Source organism: Leucoraja erinacea, chromosome 4 (assembly GCF_028641065.1).
Source record: "Leucoraja erinacea ecotype New England chromosome 4, Leri_hhj_1, whole genome shotgun sequence".
Classification (NCBI taxonomy): domain Eukaryota; kingdom Metazoa; phylum Chordata; class Chondrichthyes; order Rajiformes; family Rajidae; genus Leucoraja; species Leucoraja erinaceus.
Window position 1 is genome coordinate 28,307,469 of NC_073380.1, and position 21,086 is coordinate 28,328,554.

At 41.5% G+C, this 21,086-nt stretch overlaps 1 protein-coding gene across 1 annotated transcript in view; it reads left to right on the forward strand.

Annotated features, from left to right (window-relative positions):
- LOC129696222 (focal adhesion kinase 1-like) overlaps positions 1-21,086 on the forward strand; it is a 425,097-nt gene that overhangs the window by 235,054 nt on the left and 168,957 nt on the right. The window contains 4 exon segments of the mRNA XM_055633900.1: positions 11,306-11,327; positions 11,329-11,361; positions 15,283-15,423; positions 20,075-20,152. Coding sequence (XP_055489875.1) covers positions 11,306-11,327; positions 11,329-11,361; positions 15,283-15,423; positions 20,075-20,152 — 274 coding nt within the window.

The window sequence follows — 21,086 nt, forward strand, 5'->3', positions numbered from 1 at the left end:
ACCCATTGTAGTGCCTTCCTGTCCGCAGCAGTGCAGCTGCTGTACCATACCGTGAAGCAGGTGGTCAGGATACTCTCTATGGTACAGCGGTAAAAGTTGGTCAGGATCTGGGGGGACAGGTGGACTTTCTTGAGCCTCCTCAGGAAGTAAAGGCGCTGCTGTGCCTTTTTGATCAGCTTGGAGGTGTTGAGGGACCTAACGGTAGTAAACCTGCAATGAAAAATCCTAACAATAACATTCAATGTGTGGAAACTATTTCTCTCATCCATCCAGGCTTGTCTTCACTCCTTGACACTGTCTTCCATGCCAACTTACTCTAATCTCGCCATCTTCCATCTGAGTGGGACCTTATGTGTTGGTTCTGTTGTACCTTGTCCAGTCACAGCCAGGTTCCTCAATGTTCCTCCATCCTTGTCATTGGTATTTCGCAAAGGCTGATTCTTATTCCCCTGCTATTTGTCATCTGAATGCTTCCTGTCATCAACATAATCTGAAAGCACATAATTTGTTTCTACATGTACTTTGACAATACTTAGCTGTTTCTCATCACAACCTTTCTTGACTCTCTCCTAGGTGTCTAACTATTAGGATTGTTTAGAAATAGATGAGGAGAAATTTCCTCCAAAGCCTTTGTCTTTAGACCAAGCTGCAAAAACTGTCCTGCAGTCACTGATAAAAATGTTCTGATAGGCAATTATATGAAGCTGAACAAACTGATTTTATCGCAGTTGTAATATTTAACTCTGTGAAATGAGTTCCCATCATTTATTTATTTGCCTCTGTAATAGAAAAAAATCACATGTGTGGTTAAAGTGCATATTGTCAGATTTTATTAAAGGCCATTTTACATACATTTTGGTTTCACCATGTAGAAATTACAGCTGTGTTTATACATAGTCCTCCGATTTCAGGACACTATAATCTTTGGGACACATGGCTTCACAGGCGATTGTAATTGCTCAGGTGTGTATAATTGCCTCCTTCATGCAGGTATAAGAGAGCTCTCGGCACCTAGTCTTTCCTCCAGTTTTACCTTCACCTTTGGAAACTTTTATTGCTGTTTATCAACATGAGGACCAAAGTTGTGCCAATGAAAGTCAAAGAAGCCGTTATGAGACGGAGAAACAAGAATAAAACTGTTAGAGACATCAGCCAAACCGTAGACTTACCAAAATCAACTGTTTGGAACATCATTAAGAAGAAAGAGAGCACTGGTGAGCTTACTAGTTGCAAAGGGACTGGCAGGCCAAGGAAGACCTCCACAGCTGATGACAGAGGAATTCTCCCTATAATAAAGAAATATCCCCAAACACCTGTCCGACAGAACAGAAACACTCTTCAGGAGTCAGGCGTGGATTTGTCAATGACCAATGTCCGCAGAAGACTTCATGAACAGAAATACAGAGGCTACACTGCAAGATGCAAATCACTGGTTAGCCATAAAAATAGGATGGCCTGGTTACAGTTTGCCAAGAAGTACTTAAAAGAGCACCCACAGTTCTGGAAAAAGGTCAATCACCCGATCTGAACCCAATTGAGCATGCCTTTTATATGCTGAAGAGAAAACTGAAGGGGACTAGCCCCCAAAACAAACATGCGCTAAAGATGGCTGCAATACAGGCTTTGCAGAGCATCACCAGAGAAGACACCCAGCAACTGGTGAAGTCCATGAATCGCAGACTTCAAGCAGTCATTGCATGTAAAGCATATGCAACAAAATTCTAAACATGACTACTTTCATTTACATGACATTGCCGTGTCCCAAACATTATGGTGCCTTGAAATAGGGGGGCTATGTATAAACACTGCTGTAATTTCTACATGGCGAAACCAAAATGTATAAAAATGACCTTTATTAAAATGTGCACTTCAATCACATATGATTTTTCTCTGTTACAAATCTCAAATTGTAGAGTACAGAGGCAAATAAATAAATGAAGGGTCTTTGTCCCAAACAATATGGAGGGCACTGTACCTGTATCACCACTCTGATTTCTTTAATCCATTCCTGTTTATTTCCCATAGATCAATTTTCTGCTTCAGCTTGCAGGTTACTAAATGACTTGCCAGTGCATTTGTTACCTTTTTGACTTGATTGTAATGCACTTTGGTCAGCTTCCCACCTTCCACTCTCCATTTGCTGACTTACATTAAATCAAAAATAAACAACATCATTATTTTAAGATGTTTGTTTTCTTTTGTGCCCTTGCCCCTCCATGCCTCAGATTTTCTCTGGCATATAACCTGCCAGTATTCAATAAAGAGAGAGTTTTCTGATTATAATAGATTAGTTGAATACATGAATCTTTGAGTAAAGGCATTAGATCCATTGTAAGAATGCACGCAGCAGCTTCCGTTAAACTGGGTAACTATTACGAACAATGGATATTTGGTCAATTTATTTTAATGTTACAATCCATATGATCGGTATAATTAAATTGCACAGATGTTTTGGCTAATGTTCTTGTATCAAACATGCCACGAGTTGCAATACAGAATTGGGCCATTTGGCCCATGAAGCTTTACCTGATACATTAAAAAACCATTTCTCCTTGTTATGAACTCTTGCATCCCTGTTATTTGTCTCTAGTCCAAGAATTGTGCATCTGACAAGTACCCAGTCAATTCCCTTTTTTTAAATATATTTTGGAATCCCTTTCCATCATCTTTTCTGGTGGAACAATCCAGAACCCAACAACAGAGTAAACATTATTCTACAATACATCTTTTTCTAATGATTTTAAACCTAAGATCTCTAGTTATTGTAGATCTGCTCTACCAAACACTAACACACATATGTTATGCACCACTCGGATCTATAATCCAGTCCAGGTTTTACCTTATAGTCACACTATATTACGCTTTCAGCCACAGTGGCAACTACTTGCAGTGTAATTTTACTATATGCTAATAAACTTGTTGTACCGTTACTTGGAGTGATCTTTATTAGCTCTACATGGTGTCAGAGTTTCCGGACCCATTCCGTTCTAGTTTATCGGATTTCTTTTCTTTATTCCCCAGTTTTTTTTCCCCCCTTTCCCACTTTATTATGGCTCACTCGTTCAAGAAGCCCGATCCCCTAGTTTTTGATGTTGACCTCAGCGAGCGTTGGCGGATTTTTGAGAGGGATTCAACGTCTACATTCGAGCTGCCCATCGCGGAGCGCCTCAAGAGCAGATAGCTGCTGTACTTCTCAACGTCGCTGGATCTGAAGCTATCCAACGAGCAGAGCGGTTCCACTATGCCCCAAATGTGATGGGTGATGACAATGTAGTGATCACCCCTGAAGAGACTATTGACGACCCAGTCTGCTTAATGAACAACTTCAGACACCTGTGTGAACTTCGGACCATGTTGGTTATGGAACGCAACAAATTCTATCAAAGAAACCAGCTCCCTGGTGAGCCTGTCGAGGCATACATAAGTACCATAAAGCACATTGCAAGCAGGTGTCGTTTTGGAGATCTGTGCGACGAGCTTGTCTGCGACAGATTGGTGAGTCGCATCCGAAATGAAAAAGTGAAAAATGAACTACTACGGGATGCTGACCTAACTCTCATCAGGGCAGAGACTGTCTGCCGCATTGCCAAAGTCACTGACTCTCATACCCGCCTACCAGGGCAGGGTCCGTACTCTTCGCACCAAGTGAATGTTGCCAACCCGTTCTACCGTGCTCAATGTCCGTCACCTGAAGAGAGGCAGACGGGCAGAGCTCCTGTTCAATGTAATAATTGTGGTGGTTCACACTCCGCTGTCCGCGAGCAATGCCCAGCCTACGGGAAAGTTTGCCACTATTGTAAAAGAAGAAACCACTTTATTCGGTGCTGTCGTGCCCACAGAAATCGTACAGAACCCAGACGGCAGGTAAATCAGCTCCAGCAAGATGTTTCCCACGGTTTGTCCGATCCAGCGCAAGCAGTTTCGTCCCCTTGTGAGAATTTGTCGGAACCTGACATTTTCAGCATAAACAGTCTATCCGAGATTACATGTAAACTACGCGATCCCGAACTCACATTCCAAATCAACAGCAAAGATCAACACTGGAGCTTGTTGTAATGTTATATCTCTGGCTGAGGTTTCCAGGGTCAAAAACACTGAAACTGACGTAAACACGGATGCCTCATTAATTCCCTTCAGAGGAGGAAAGGTTCACCCACTTGGCAGGGTTGACCTGCAGTGCCACCTAGTGACACGTGTGCACAAGCTGAACCTTTTTATTGTCCCAGGAAAAGTAACGACCCTACACGTTATTGATGCCTGCCAGTATCTGGGATTGATAAGTTTTGCAGAAGAGGTGCACCAACTTTCCCCTGCCCAAGATACCACCGAATAGATTCTCGCTCAGTACAAGGTACTCTTTGACAACAAGCATGCCCTTTGACATCATGCCCGATGTTCGAGCCCCTCATAGAAATCCGCATGCCATTCGTGACTGCTTACAAAATGAACTTCAAAGAATGGAATCCTTAGGCGTCATCGCCACAGTCAACGACCCGTCAGACTGGATGTCAACCATGGTAGTGGCCACCAGGAAAAACAAAGACAAAATACGAATCTGCACCAGAAATCTGACTACTGCGATCAAGGGCCCGCACTATCCAATGAGCACAGTAGAAGAGGTAGCAGCACACCTGGGCAAAGCGACCGTGTTCTCTGTTCTAGATGGCAAAAGCTCATTCTGAAAAATCCCTTTAGACCAAAAATCTTCTGAACTAACCACTTTTGGCAAACTCTTTGGCCACTCAAGTTTCTACGAATGCCCTTCGGCATCAACTCCGCCAGTGAAGTCTTCCAGCGCACGATGGAACAGCTGCTTGCAGGACACTCTTGTGCCATTGTGGATGATGACATCCTCATTGCTGGCTGCGATATGTCAGAACACAATGCCAATTTAAAGTAAGTACTGGATCGTGCCAAGGACATCAACCTCAAGCTCAACCCCCTAAAATGCAGCTTTCGTGTCAGAGATGTAAAGTATGTGGGACATACTTTACATCTCTGGAGTTGGGGATGGCATCAAACAGGAAATTAGAAATGCGTGCAACAAAGGTAAAACAGTTATAATGGGTGACTTCAATCTACATATAGATTGGGTGAATCAAATTGGCAAGGGTGCTGAGGAAGTGGATTTCTTGGAATGTATGCGGGATAGTTTTCTAAACCAACATGTAGAGGAACCAACGAGAGAGCAGGGTATTCTAGACTGGGTATTGAGTAATGAGGAAGGGTTAGTTAGCAGTCTTGTTGTGCGTGGCCCCTTGGGCAAGAGTGGCCATAATATGGTTGAGTTCTTCATTAGGATGGAGAGTGACATCGTTAATTCAGAAACAAGGGTCCTGAACTTAAAGAAAGGTAACTTTGAGGGTATGAGACGTGAATTGGCCAAGATAGACTGGCGATTGATTCTTAATGGGTTGACGGTGGATATGCAATGGAAGGCATTTAAAGACTGCAGGGATGAACTACAACAATTGTTCATCCCAGTTTGGCAAAAAAATAAATCAGGGAAGGTAGTGCATCCGTGGATAACAAGGGAAATCAGGGATAGTATCAAAACAAAAGATGAAGCGTACAAATTAGCCAGAAAAAGCAGCCTACCAGAGGACTGGGAGAAATTCAGAGACCAGCAGAGGAGGACAAAGGGCTTAATTAGGAAAGGAAAAATAGATTATGCAAGAAAACTGGCAGGGAACATAAAAACTGACTGCAAAAGCTTTTATAGATATGTGAAGAGAAAAAGATTAGTTAAAACAAAGGTAGGTCCCTTGCAGTCAGAAACGGGTGAATTGATCATGGGGGACAAGGACATGGCAGACCAATTGAATAACTACTTTGGTTCTGTCTTCACTAAGGAAGACATAAATAATCTGCCGGAAATAGCAGGGGACCGGGGGTCAAATGAGATGGAGGAACTGAGTGAAATCCAGGTTAGTCGGGAAGTGGTGTTAGGTAAATTGAATGGATTAAAGGCCGATAAATCCCCAGGGCCAGATAGGCTGCATCCCAGAGTACTTAAGGAAGTAGCCCCAGAAATAGTGGATGCATTAGTGATAATTTTTCAAAACTCTAAAGAGATTCAGGAGTAGTTCCTGAGGATTGGAGGGTAGCTAATGTAACACCACTTTTTAAAAAGGGAGGGAGAGAGGAAACGGGGAATTACAGACCAGTTAGTCTAACGTCGGTAGTGGTGAATCTGCTAGAATCAGTTATTAAAGATGGGATAGCAGCACATTTGGAAAGTGGTGCAATCATTGGACAGTCAGCATGGATTTATGAAGGGTAAATCATGTCTGACGAATCTTATAGAATTTTTTGAGGATGTAACTAGTAGAGTGGATAAGGGAGAACCAGTGGATGTGTTATATCTGGACTTTCAGAAGGCTTTCGACAAGGTCCCACATAAGAGATTAGTATATAAACTTAAAGCATACGGTATTGGGGGTTCAGTATTGATGTGGATAGAGAACTGGCTGGCAGACAGGAAGCAAAGAGTAGGAATAAACGGGTCCTTTTCACAATGGCAGGCAGTGACTAGTGGGGTACCGCAAGGCTCAGTTCTGGGACCCCAGCTATTTACGATATATATATTAATGGACGAGGGAATTGAATGCAACATCTCCAAGTTTGCGGATGACACGAAGCTGGGGGGCAGTGTTAGCTGTGAGGAGGATGCTAGGAGGCTGCAAGGTGACTTGGATAGGCTGGGTGAGTGGGCAAATGCATGGCAGATGCAGTATAATGTGGATAAATGTGAGGTTATCCACTTTGGTGGCAAAAACAGGAAAGTAGACTATTATCTGAATGGTGGCCGATTAGGAAAGGGGGAGATGCAACGAGACCTGGGTGTCATGGTACACCAGTCATTAAAAGTAGGCATGCAGGTGCAGCAGGCAGTGAAGAAGGCGAATGATATGTTAGCATTCGTAGCAAAAGGATTTGAGTATAGGAGCAGGAAGGTTCTACTGCAGTTGTACAGGGTCTTGGTGAGACCACACCTGGAGTATTGCGTACAGTTTTGGTCTCCTAATCTGAGGAAAGACATTCTTGCCATAGAGGGAGTACAGAGAAGGTTCACCAGACTGATTCCTGGGATGTCAGGACTTTCATATGAAGAAAGACTGGATAGACTTGGTTTGTACTCGCTAGAATTTAGAAGATTGAGGGGGGATCTTATAGAAACTTACAAAATTCTTAAGGGGTTAGACAGGCTAGATGCAGGAAGATTGTTCCCGCTGTTGGGGAAGTCCAGAACAAGGGGTCACAGTTTAAGGATAAGGGTGAAATATTTTAGGACCGAGATGAGGAAAACTTTTTTTACACAGAGAGTGGTGAATCTCTGGAATTCTCTCCCGCAGAAGGTAGTTGAGGCCAGTTCATTGGCTATATTTAAGAAGGAGTTAGATGTGGCCCTTGTGGCTAAAGGGATCAGGGGGTATGGAGAGAAGGCAGGTACAGGATACTGAGTTGGATGATCAGCCATGATCATATTGAATGGCAGTGCAGGCTTGAAGGGCCGAATGGCCTACTCCTGCACCTATTTTCTATGTTTCTATGACATATTTTTACTAGTGATGGATTCAAACCAGATCCTTCCAAGACCATTGCCATCAACGGACTACCGGTTCCCACAGACGTAACCAGCTTTCAAAGATTCCTTGGCATGGTGAATTACCTGGGTAAGTTCATTCCGAACTTCAGCACCACTGTGGCAGCTGACACACAAAGAGGCAACCTGGTCCTGTTACAAACAACACCAGAGAGCATTCGATACCCTAAAACAGCAGTTGTCATGTGCCCCGACTGGCTTACTTTGATGTAAAACTGCCTGTAACGCTAACCTGCAATGCCTCCCAGTATGGATTGGGTGCTGCCTGCCTTCAGAGCACCAGTGACGGTGACAATAGACCCGTGGCATATGCCTCTCGCACAATATCTGAGACCGGGCAACTCTTTGCTCAAATCGAAAAGGTGGTCTTTGCCTGCACAAAATTCAAAGACTTTATTTTTGGAAAGACTGTGACTGTTGAAACCGACCACCAACTCCTGATCATCATTCTAAACAAGCCAATCCATGCTGCTCCTGCCCGGCTGTCGCGGATGATGATGCAGCTTCAAAGGTACGATATCAACCTGGTTTACAAACCAGGCAAAGACATGCACTTAGCCGACACTCCATCCAGAGCCCCAAGCAAGACCTGCGAGGAACAACCGACACAACGACACCTATATTGTGATGATGGTGTCTTAGAAACATAGAAAATAGGTGCAGGAGTAGGCCATTCGGCCCTTCGAGCCTGCACCGCATTCAATATGATCATGGCTGATCATATGGTCTTACCTTCCCACAGAGTGCCTGGACGACTTGGCTGCCCAGACAGCAGCGGATGACACCCTACAGTCACTGTCCTCGATCCTCCGGCATGGCTGGCCGAATAAACAGCACAAGGTACCTGTTACCATTCGCCCGTACTTCCATGATGAGCTGGTGCTCAAGGGCAGCGTGATCATCAAGGGACACAAGGCAGGCATTCCAACTGCTCTATGAGACTCGGTCCACAGGGGACATCCCGGCACCGAGGCAACCATTGTTTGAGCCAAGAGCATGTTTTTTTGACCCAGCTTATACGGGAGAAGGTGGTAGCCTGCACAATCTGCAACAGCCTGGTGCCCCATCAACCTAAGCAGCCGCTTCTCACTCACCCAGTCCCTGCCTCTCTATGGTCCACACTGGCAACAGACATTTTCGAATGGCGTGGTAAACAATACCTGGTTCTGGTCGACTCGTACTCGGGCTGGTTTGAGATTGACTTGCTTCCCAGCCCCACTTTAGCAGTGGTGGTTCAAAAACTAGCGTCACACTTTTCAAGTCATGGGGCGCCCACGAAACTCCTGTCTGACAACGGAGGCCAGTTCACCATCCAGTGCTTCAAGAATTTTGCCCAACGATGGGATTTTGGTCACATTACCAGCAGTCCCGAATTCCCTCAATCGAATGGGCTGGCCGAGTGGGCAGTCCGGAGTGCCAAACGGGTGATGGAAAGATCACACTTGGGAAAATCTAATGTTTACCTGGTCTTGCTCAACTTAAGAAACATTGCCCGCGAACCAGTGCTAGGGTCTCCTGCCCAACGCCTCATGTCAAGGCAGACCCGTACCACGCTGCCCGTACCCAAGGAACTACTACAGCCACAGGTTCTCAAGCCATCAGTCATTCAAGCACAACTTCAGCATAAGCGCGAGATTCAAAAACACTCGTACGACAGAACAAGCAGGCCACGAGCTGTTGGCAAGCGGTCAAGTTGTAAGGCTTCAAACTGACAAGGGTCACGGATGCCTTGGTACAATCCGCAGCCCGGCACCAGGACCACGCTCGTAAATGTTCGATACTAATGGAGGGGCTTACCTGCGAAACCGTCAACACCTTCTACCAGTGAAGGAACCGCAACCTATGATCCCGTATCCAGATGTTCCTGGACTGTGTCACCGTATGATTGATACTCTCTCTTCCCCAACTCCGTTTGTGGTCTCTGTGCCCAGCATGTATCCTGCCTTCATGCCACCACAGTCGGTGTCCCACCCTCAGGTCTCCCCTCACCCGTCTCACGGGTCTCTGGTGCTCCACCAGCCCCCGGTCTCACAATTCTCGCCGGTGAAGGATGGAGATGCGAGCATGTACGTGGCGGGTCACATTTGCAAACTACCCCTTAGATGTGGGAACTTTGCTTAACCTGCTCTAGTGCTGAATTTATTAGACGCCAGCTAAACTTGATTGATTGTACTCACATATATGTATTCGTAGTTACGTTATTTCCTTAAGAGGAAAAATGTAGATCTGCTCTACCAAATACTAACACACATATGTTATACACCACTCGGATCTATAATCCAGTCCGCATTTTACCTTACAGTCACCATATATTACTAACGCTTTCAGCCACTTAGTCCATTAGTCAGGATGTAGTCACAGTGGTGACTACTTGCAGTGTAACTTTACTATATGCTAATAAACTTGTTGGACCATTACTTGGAGTGATCTTTATTAGCTCTACGGTTATTGACAGATTTTCTGGTGCTCACGTTTTTTACTTCATTAAAATCTTTCAGAACCTCCGAGCCACTGGTAATTTTTTGTGGTTTTCAAGGAGTACAATTCCAACATTTCTAACCCTTCATAACTGAAATCCTTCAACCCTGATGACATTCTTGTGCATACAACTCTGTTCTTTCTCCGCTTTTGTTTCACTGGTTTGATGTTCAGTTTTCCACATTACTATCCCATCAATTGACTTACAGAAGTGAAACATTATCTTTCTGCATTTATCTTCCATACCTTTATATCTTTATGTGTTACAATAGTTAAGTGGCCCACATCTGTGTTAAAACTACAGACCGAATTGCCGTTTTTTTTCTTAATCATGGTTTGTGGCTTATACCTATGCACGATGCTTATAAAAAAAAAAGTAAAATTAAAGTTCAGAAAAGTAAATGAAATGCCTAATTGATGATATTGAAGCATCCAATATTTTGTAGATGAACAGATGTGGATAATTTTGGATTGTATTTATTAACCATCTTATCATTGCCCAGCCTCTTTGCAAGCTTTGCTCATTTGAACATCACATTATTCAGAATTGTGCTATTTATAAAATGAGTTATTTCCAAACTACTATTCCCAAAGTGCATAATTTCACACTTTTCTATAATGAATCCCATCCATCATGTTTATCTTGCTTCTGTCCAATTTATCATCATGCCCATGTCATCCTGAAGCATATATCTATCCTTATCACAATTCAGTATGTTGTATGTCAGATATAAGTTTCATATTATCAATAAATGTAATGCTGCTCCCTGTACCCAAGTCTAGGTTGTTGATAACCAAAAAATGATCACAAACTGACTCTTGGGGAGCATGACATCTCTCTGCCTGAAACACCCATCCAGCACCGTCTGCTGCATCCTGTAAGCAAGCCAATTTGTACTGCCGGATGGACTTCTATCTTAATGTATTGAGCTGACTTCTGACTGGTTGATGTTCTGTTATAAATGCTTTATTACTGAATAGAAATGCAAGATCGATTTCTATTCTCAAGAGTTTCATGAATGATGTCTGCAGTTCTGTGCAATGCATTCAAAGGAAGGCATAACCTTAAATACAAAAAGGCATATTTGATAGAATTATGTGCTGTAAGTTGCATGTTTTACAGAAAACAACACTGTTTTATCACCTGTTTTTGTAGTTTTTGGTCATTGAGTGGAGAATTTGAAACTGTACTAAATTATGTAAACATTTAATTTTCAACAGAAAGGATGTGGGTTTGAAAAGGTTTTTTTCCCAAGAGCCTTTTGGATTCTGTCAAGGTAAGGAGATCTGTGTTAAAACTACAGACCGAATTGCCGTTTTTTTTCTTAATCATGGTTTGTGGCTTATACCTATGCATGATGCTTATAAAAAAAAAAGTAAAATTAAAGTTCAGAAAAGTAAATGAAATGCCTAGTTGATGATATTTGATCCAATTGATCCAATATTTTGTAGATGAACAGATGTGGATAATTTTGATTGTATTTTGAGAAAGAAGTATACAAGAGCAGGCCATTCAGCTATCCGAGAATAGTTTTCCATTTAGTAAGATCATTACTAATCTTCAACCTCCGAACCACCTTCTGACAAAAGCCCCATATTCTTATGTTCCCTTTGCATCCAAAATTCTTTTCGCACCTTGAGTATATTTATCATATGATCATCTGGAGCTTTAACATTTCAAAAAGAAGCTTCAGAATCTTTGCACAAAGAACTCAACGTGACTTAATTCTAAATAGCCATTGTTTTCTTCTGAGATGCCAACTTCTAGACAAGTCAGTCTGAAGAAGCCTTTACTCCTTATCCGTTGTATGAAGTGCCTTTGTAATTGTTTGAATAAAATTATTTTTGTAAACACTGGAGATATTCTGCCGACTGACTAGTGAACCTGTGTTACATCACTTTAAGGAAGTACACCTTCCATGGATAAATATACCAAAACAGCACAGATTAGTTATCTAAGGCCGTACAGTTAAATTTGTGATTTGTGTACAGGGACATCAGAATCTTTATTGAATGTATACTTTCATCCTAGAGTGGTATTTTATATTTATTTGCATTATATTTAATTAGCATTATTCTTGCCTACTCATTTGTGTGTATCATTTCACACTTCTTTACATCCACGCAATCAAAATCTACCCTTCGATTTTCCAGCATCTGCAGTTCCTTCTTAAACATTTTGTCTACTCCACTGCAAAATCTCCTCAAGGTATGCCTACTTTGAAGAAGTTCTCATCCTCTCTCAAAAGACAGTTTAACAACCTCCTCTCTCACTGTCCTCGGCCTCCTCCATGGCCAGAGTGAGGACCTCCGTAAATTGGAGGAGCAGCACCTCATATTTCGCTTGGGCAGTTTGCACCCCAGCGGTATGAACATTGACTTCTCTAATTTCAGGTAGTCCCTACTTTTTCCTCCCCTTCTCAGCTCTCCCTCAGCCCACTGGCTCCACCTCTTCCTTTCTTCTTCCTGCCCCCACCCCCAACCCTCACCCCTCACATCTGAAGAAGGGTTTCAAACCGAAACGTTGCCTATTTCCTTCGCTCCATAGATGCTGCCTCACCCGCTGAGTTTCTCCAGCATTTTTGTCTACCTTCGATTTTCCAACATCTGCAGTTCCTTCTTAAACATTTATTTTTCCATCTAGCTTTGTACGGTCAGCAAACTTAGCTGCATTTTATTTTATCTCATCTAAGTCCGTTTTAACTGCTAGTAAACTTGAAAATTAGCTGTTTATTCCATCAGCTGTCTCACTCTTTTATCTATATAAATGCAGTAACCACGATCGCCAGCTCTATTTTAGTTTAATAGGCCTCTTGTACTTTATCAAATATTTTTGACAAGATAAACTTAATTCCATTTTAGCTACCATATGGTTACGATGACTTCAAATTAATTTGTATAAGCATATGAGGTTGATGCACATGAACATCATGCACATGTTGACAAAGTTCAAAATGTTTTCAAAAACACAACAAAAATATGCTCTACTTTTGTGTAGACCAACTGTTTCATTATGTGAACGATCTGCATTGTTTTTAAGTAGTTCCATACTTTAAAGTTTCCCATCCCTACAACAATGTTGTTCAGTTGGTTGGTTCTTGGGAATATTTTAAACCACAACTCTAGCTATTCGTGTAATTTCTCTAGCATGAATGGGATCAGAGAATGCAAGTATGCGGAACGTCAAAGAGTCAAATTTGGTACCAGGGAACAAGCCTGGTTGTTCCATTGTCCAATATGGAAAGTGGCGGAAACAATTTGTTTATACATGGACTGATATGAACCTGTCTTATCTCATAAGGAAATTAACTTTTTTAGTATCCCATGTCTCCAACCCCAAAATTACATGTACTGTATTGAAATTCTGCAAACTCAAAAGTATAATGGTTTAAGGTGGATTTGCAAGAAAGATGCACAGATTTTAGGGAAAAATACAGTTCAACATCTCCTTTGTATTGTCTGGATCGTGCACTTGTTTGCATTGAATTACCATCTACCTTTGGTTATTGGTTGGGCTCAGCACCAAGCTTGGAGCAATTCTCCCAGCATCAAGATTGAGGAACTTTCTCTCCTAGTATACAGCTCCATCTGGATTTGGATCTTATCTGGAATTGACAGGTATTATCCTGATAGCAGTTCTTCTCATGTCTATGCCAGTTTTTCCATCCTGAGCAGGTGGTCATTCTTGGAATGGACATTCTAACAAGCAGGTACTACTTGTTCTCTCCCTGTGCTCTTGATTCCTGTCTCCTTGCAGTATCTTAATCAAAAAAATATTCTCATTGTGTAATCTTAATAATGAGTGTATTTGAAGACTGGATCAAGTCCAAGTCTACTTCATTCAGCTTGAATGAGTATACCTCAGTCATCACTAGTTTCTTCACGAAATGCATTGATAACTCCATTCTGACAAAGACATTCAGGGTTTATCCTAACCAGAAACCAAGAATGAACTCACACTGAATGCTGGCATCAATGCATCGCTACAGGATGAGCTCAATGCCTTTTACCCTTTTGAAGAGACAAACCAATTTCAAACAAGGTGTATCCCCCATCTCCTGCTAGCTCTATCCGATACATCTCAGTGGCAGAAGTCTGATCTGCTTTCAAGAGAGACTTCAATATTATATCTTGCACTAAACTTGTACCTTTATCCTTTATCTGTTGGCGGCTTGATTTTATTCATGTACAGTCTTTTGATTGGTTAGCACGCAAACAAGAACTTTTCACTGTACCTCGGTACATGTGACAACATTAAACTAAACTGGCTGACCTGGATAGAATCCCTCGACAGGTTCTGAAATTGTGCGCCAATCAGCTGGCTCTGCAATCTTGCACTTTCCTGCTGTTTACTTATTGCAGTATTTATCACTCTTGTTTGCATTCCATTTATAATGAGAGCTTCATGTGAACAAGGAAATTCATTGCACTCTAGTGTATATAACAATTAGCAAATCTGAATCAGAAAATGGCCTATGCAGTCACCAATGTGGGATCGAAGAAAATCCGAAATGCATAATTAAGGGATCTCTTGAATTGCATTTTCTGGTTATGAAAGATCTCAATCCAAAAGTTTTTATTTCCCATATCTTCCGGAGCCAATCAGTTATCAAAGGTGTCCGTTTCTTTGCGAAGGTAGTAGACTTTGCAGTTATGCTGGGTACTGTTAACTTTTATTAATAAATTGCCAGTTATTTTTCATAATTGTGCTTCTCATTCAGCATCAGTTGTTCTTGCTGATTTCCTTCTGATACTTATTAATATCACCATGCTAAAAATGTAATCCTGAAAAATAATATTTATAAAGATTTTGTGGTTATCCAATTCAAAAATTGTAACAGCACTTTGAGGTTTGTAATTAATTTGCCTGCATCTGAAGTGAAACGTCTTTCAATCACTTTGCTTTATGGTGAGTTTCCATTTTCTCTTGAATAAGATTATAACTGAAAGCTACTGCTTTGCTCATGGAAAATCTATCAATAAAACCAGTAATTCATTGGTAATTATTTTTGTAAACTGGTAACGAAATTATTAAACAGTAGCTCTCATTGATGAAATAGAAAACCAGGGCTTATTAATAACAATACATTAATAACAATATTTAAGATAGTTATATTTATTAACAGTTGTGTTTTTAAACTGGATGTATGGATGTACATTTTCATCAAAAATTTGATTAATTCGTCTTTCTTTATCAGGCAAAAACACTGAGGAAGTTGATACAGCAGTCTTTTCGCCAGTTTGCCAATTTGAATGAAGAGCAAAGTGTTCTGAAGTTCTTTGAAATTCTATCTCCAGTTTATAGATTTGACAAGGAATGCTTCAAATGTGCCCTCGGGGTAAGCTTTGTACTGAAAACTATGGTTGAGCCATGAGATGGCAGCAGCTGAAATCTTGAGTAAAATACAAACTGCTGGTATATTTTAACAGGTTAAGCAGTATTTGTGGAGGGAAATGGACAGGCACATTTCAAGTCTGATTCCATCAGGATTAGAAGAATCCTGTTTGGCACGGACTAGAAGGGCCGAGACGGCCTGTTTCCGTGCTGTAATTGGTATATGGAGTAGAGGGGAGATTACTAGTATCTCCGAGCAGCAATCTCCCCTCTATTCCAATCTTGTAGAAGACCCCTCCACAAATGAGAATTATTGTATTTATATTACACTAATATGGATGAAAATACTGTAATTTCAATGATTAATTATACATTCAGGTTTGGGTTTTATTTAATTCCTTGCGCATTTTTGCAGTTTCAGCTTCAGTTTGGAATACTTTTCTGATTCTTTCCCATTTAACGTTGCCCCTAAATAAAGGTGTGATATAAGAAATGTTCTTGCATTAATAATGTTCATGTTTTGTCCATACTATTGAGTTCAATGTTCAGATTTTGTCCATACCATTTGCTGAATCCTTCCAATAATATATAATTGAAAATACTTTGAACATTGAAAGAATACTTGACAGTTTAATTTATGGATCTTCAGTCTTTGTAGAAAGAAGTAGTATCATGTATATCAAGTAGGTTTTCCAGATAATCTACGGACTAATAACAGATTTAAAACATGCAATCTATTATCTCCGGACGTTAGGGGCGCCGTATGATGGCAGCCTCTGCCTACAGTCTGTCTGTTTTTCCACCATTTTGTTATTTTCAGTCTGTTTAAAAAAATTATGTTTTGGAGGTTTCTTAGTATTTTTATGTGGGGGAGGTGGGAAGGGTAAGGGGGAAACTGTTTCTCAGTCACTTCCTGGCGAGGATGCGACTATTCTCCGATTCGCGTCTTCGCCTCCCCATCTGGATTGGAGGGGCCTTTCCTGCCGGAGACCGACCAGAGCTTCAGCGGCTGCGCAGCACTGGATTCATCGCGGAGAGGGCGAAGCCCTACCTGGGATTTGAAGCTCCGGAGTGTTCAACATCGTGGAGCTGTGGTTTGCGGAGCTTCCAGCCGTGTGCGGCGCTTCTAGCCGCGGGCGGCGCTGACTTCGGAGGGCCGCCAGTGTGAATCTCCGCCCAGCTCGGCCTGTGGACTTCGGGAACCGCGGGCTCCGGAAGAAGTGGCCGATTCTGAACTCCAAGCCACTAAGAATGTTCTTCCGTTCTGACCTCGGAGTTCCATCATCCCGGCGAGAGGGCCTGAACATCGGGCCGCCGTAGCGGCGACTGCGGAGGGCTCGGGAGGCCCCGACCACGGGTGAACAACAAAGAGGAGGATGACTGAACTTTGGTGCCTTCCCTCACGGTGGGAAACTTTGATTCCGCTGTGTGGGGATGTTTATGTTAAAGTCTATTGTGTGTTGTGTTCTTTTTTTATTTGTATGGCTGTATCGTAACCCAAATTTCACTGTACCAATTGGTGCATGTGACAATAAATGTAAACTTGAAATTTGATATTTAGGTTACATGTTTTCAAATCTGTTTACTTTATCCATTTTTCAGTTATGCTGCACAAATTTTGTCTGATTTAAATTTTCTACTTGATCATGCACACTCATCACTTAATATTCCACAAAAATCAAAATAATAACAACACCAGTTTGCTCAGGTACTTCAATATCTCTTTTCAAACAAACCTCCCTCATTCCATTCTACTTGATTACCAGTTGCAATATTCTGGTTGCGATCAGTTAGAGGGTTTTCAATATGAAGAAAAATATATTTGTCCCCAGAAGAACCAGAATCCAGCGTCTGTGTTGAGTACAGGATTTAATAGTTCTTCAATTAATTTTTTTGCCTTATGTTAGTAAGCCAGCACTCTATGGAACTGCACCTTTCGGAGGAGCACTTTAGAGTAATGTTAAAATGGGGGGAAAAACACATTCTTGAAACTATTGGGCATATATAATTTTTCACCCTTTGTTTGGAAAATGCCTAATGTAATAAAAAATATTATTTATTCAAAATATTATTCAGATTTCCTGATACTTAAAAATAATTCTGTTCGAATGTCCTGCCACATTATGCTCTCTTTTTCATTCAACCCATCCCCCATCCTTTATCATAACTTATGCTGACAGAACGAGTTAGTCATGCAGCAATTTTATTGGATGCAAACTTCATTTTTACAACTACTTCCCTATTCTGTTAATTTGTAATTCAGTCACATAATTTTCACTGGCTAGCATTGTGCAATTAATCAAGGCATGCAGTATTACTACATCAATTATTTATAAAATGCTACAATGGGTCCACTTTAATCCTCAAGTATCCAGTGAAATATTTCACTAATGAATGAGAATTAAGATATTTCAAGTTATTCCCACGGTGGGTGAATCGTTGATTATGACAAATTACTAAATTCTGTAATCTTCTGATGAAATGGCACCTTCAGAATTTATAAGATATTTGAAAAAAAACACTACAGTTCATATTTTAAGTAGCTGTAGATACAAGGATCTGCAGATGCTGGTTTACAAAAGACGCACAGTGCTGGAGTATCTCGGTGGATCAGGCAGCATCTCTGTCGAACATAGGTTATACTTCGGGACTCTGGGGGGGGGGGGGGGGGGGGGGGGGGGGGGGGGGGGGCATTCATAGGCAGATGGTGGACAAAAGCCAAAGAAGAAAAGACAGAAGGTGTGAGACAATGGGATTCAATAGTTGCGAATTGCGAAGCTAAAGGAAGAAACGTAGGTGGAAGGGGAAGGGAGAAATAGGTCGAGGAGGGGCATGGGGGAGAGAGGGGACGTTTAGGAGGGATGAAGGGAGAGGGGGGAAGTTAAGTAGTTACCTAAAATTGTGCTGCTCAATTGGGTTGTAAACTGCTCAAACTAAATATATGGTGATAATCCTCCAGTTTGCGTGTGACCTCACTCTGGTAATAGAGGAGGCCCAGGTTTACTCTAGAACCCTTCAAAACACAACTGCACAAAGTCTGATTTCTCATAGTACTGCTCTCGGCCATAGAGTCTGAACATTCATGGGTGCGTGTGACCCTGTATGTTAAAGAAAGGTATCTGTATAGGCTTTACATTACTTTGGCAGGAACCAGATGCAAGTACATGTCTCTCCTATTGTACTGTGCTCCTTGCCAGTAAACTGGTGTAATGCGATCCATTCTACCTGATTCAGTGTGGAGATCCTGCTTGTGAGGGCTGGGCGTGTGGTGCAGAAATATGGTGGTCAGTGCAGTATCCTTTCTGGCTTGGCCAATGTGGGCCATTACTCGGCGCTGGCAGATCCTAGTCTCCCGTTTCACTTCCATTGGATGTGATAGAAGCAGCTGCATCTCTGTTTCATGTTTGTCTGCACAGTTCTCCCCAGCCTGGGGATGTCTTCACGGTGACAACCTCAACAGTGGTCATCGGCAGTTGAGCTTGTTACCGTAGAGAAATATCTAGGAGGTAATGACAGAGCCAGCAGGATCCAAGGGATCTGTCGACTCATGGAGCAGGTGTTGCCAACCCTCTGCAAAGATCCAAACTCGCCATGTTTGCAAGAGAGAATGCTGAGTGGCCATTGGGTTGGCCTAGCCCTCACAGGCAACGTCTCCACAGCTAGCTGTAAGGTGATTCATTGCTCTGGAAGGCAGAGATTTATATCAGGTTCTGGTGCAGCAGCAGGCAGGGCAGTGATTTACATCAAGTTCTCAACACAGCATTATTATCATTCAGAAACACGTCTCATACATATAATAACCCCATTTAGCTCCAATTCCACTGGTGTTCTTGTTTCTGAGGGTGCAGAATTGAACACTGAGCAAAATGTAATTGATAATGTTTTTTTGTAATTTAAAGGCATTTAGAATAATTGTGACAAACTGTGACGACATTAATAGCAAATAGATTTTATGTGAGAACATGTTTGATACAAGCCATTTGTGTTTTGGGATTGAAAGCTTTGTAATAAATCTATAATACCTCAGCAATAATCTTGTTGGCCAAATTTTAATAATTTCTCAATTAGCTGAGGACAGTGTAGCCATTTTAAAAGTTGGTGCCCATTCATCATTGGAGACTTTTAGGATATCACATTCAGTTGATGAAGAGAAAAAAATAAAAAATTGATGTTGTGAAAAATATCAGGCATTGCAGGGTAATGAACAGTCAAATATAACCTGACATTTTTGAAGTGTGAAAACATTTGAAATTGAAAGCAGCTGTGCCTTTTTGTTTACAGTGCAGCTTTCACCAAATTTTAACATAGTTATTTGTTTTTAAAATGCCCCTTCATCAAAATTCCCACAGATATTGGGAAATGGATTGGTAATACATAATGTGCCTTTTTTAATTAAACACACTGATTTGTACTAGAAATGTATTGTCAATTGTACTAGAAAGGTATTGTCAGTGAAATTCAATTGCTGCTACCACCATGGTGGCAAAATACTAAGAACAAGTGGCAATTGTGTAGATGCATTTTTCCAGGATATCTGAAGAGCCCTCTTTTGTAATATGCATGATTTACACAAAATTGGGCCAAAGAGCCTGTTTCCATGCTGTATGACTCTAAAACAGAATTAAATAATCACTGCAATTGTTTTGTTTATACAGTCAAGCTGGATAATTTCAGTGGAATTGGCAATTGGACCGGAAGAAGGGATCAGCTACCTTACCGACAAAGGCTCTATGGTATGTATCATCTTGTTTGTTGTACCAAAACAATCTATGTAGCCTTATCTTCCAACAAATAGAATTTGTTGTTATTGGAAGTTAATACTTTCTTTGTAAAATGATGGTTATCAATTTGTGCTTTTGATTATGGTTTTTGAGGGTCTACAATGTCAACAGTTTTTACCCATCTCTAATTACCTTTGACTAGTTTCTGATGAGCCCCTGCCACAAGTTTCTGCAGTTCTTTTGTTGAAGCTACTCCCATGGGGCAGTTGGGTAACGAGTTTGGATAGTTACTTCTAGAATGTGACGGGGTAATCCAGACAGTTGATGGAGACACCTTCTCCTACTTGTTTTTACCCATCACAGTCACAGTTGCAGGTGTACTATCATAATACTTATGAAATATTTGGACAGGTACTTAGATAGGATAGTTTAGATGGTTTGGACCAAGCGGAGGCAGGTGGTACTGGTGTAGACGGGACATGTTGGTTGGCATGGGCAAGTTGGGCTGACGCACCTGTTTCCATGCTGTATGACTCTATGACTGTCATGTCTTGAATTGACAGGAATGTATTACAACCAAGAAGAAGAAAATAGGAGTGGGAGTAGGCCACTTGACTTATCAAATCTGCCCTGACATTCAACATAATCAATAACTGATTTATACCAGACGTCAATTGCCTTTCTCTGCCAGTTCCACAACGTTCTTGATTCCCCAATATTTCAATCTCCTCTTTCAGTATCTCCAATAATTTGGTGTTCATTTCCCTCTGTAGTATATAATTCTAGAGATACATTGCTCTGAAATAAATTTCTATACATTTCAGTTTTCTTATACTATGACCCCTTGTTGAACCTTGTCCCGTTAGTAACATCTCAATGTCTCCTTACCATGTCGTCTTTTTATTCATCTATATTACTAAAACTCTGTTCTTGACCGGTTTCGGCT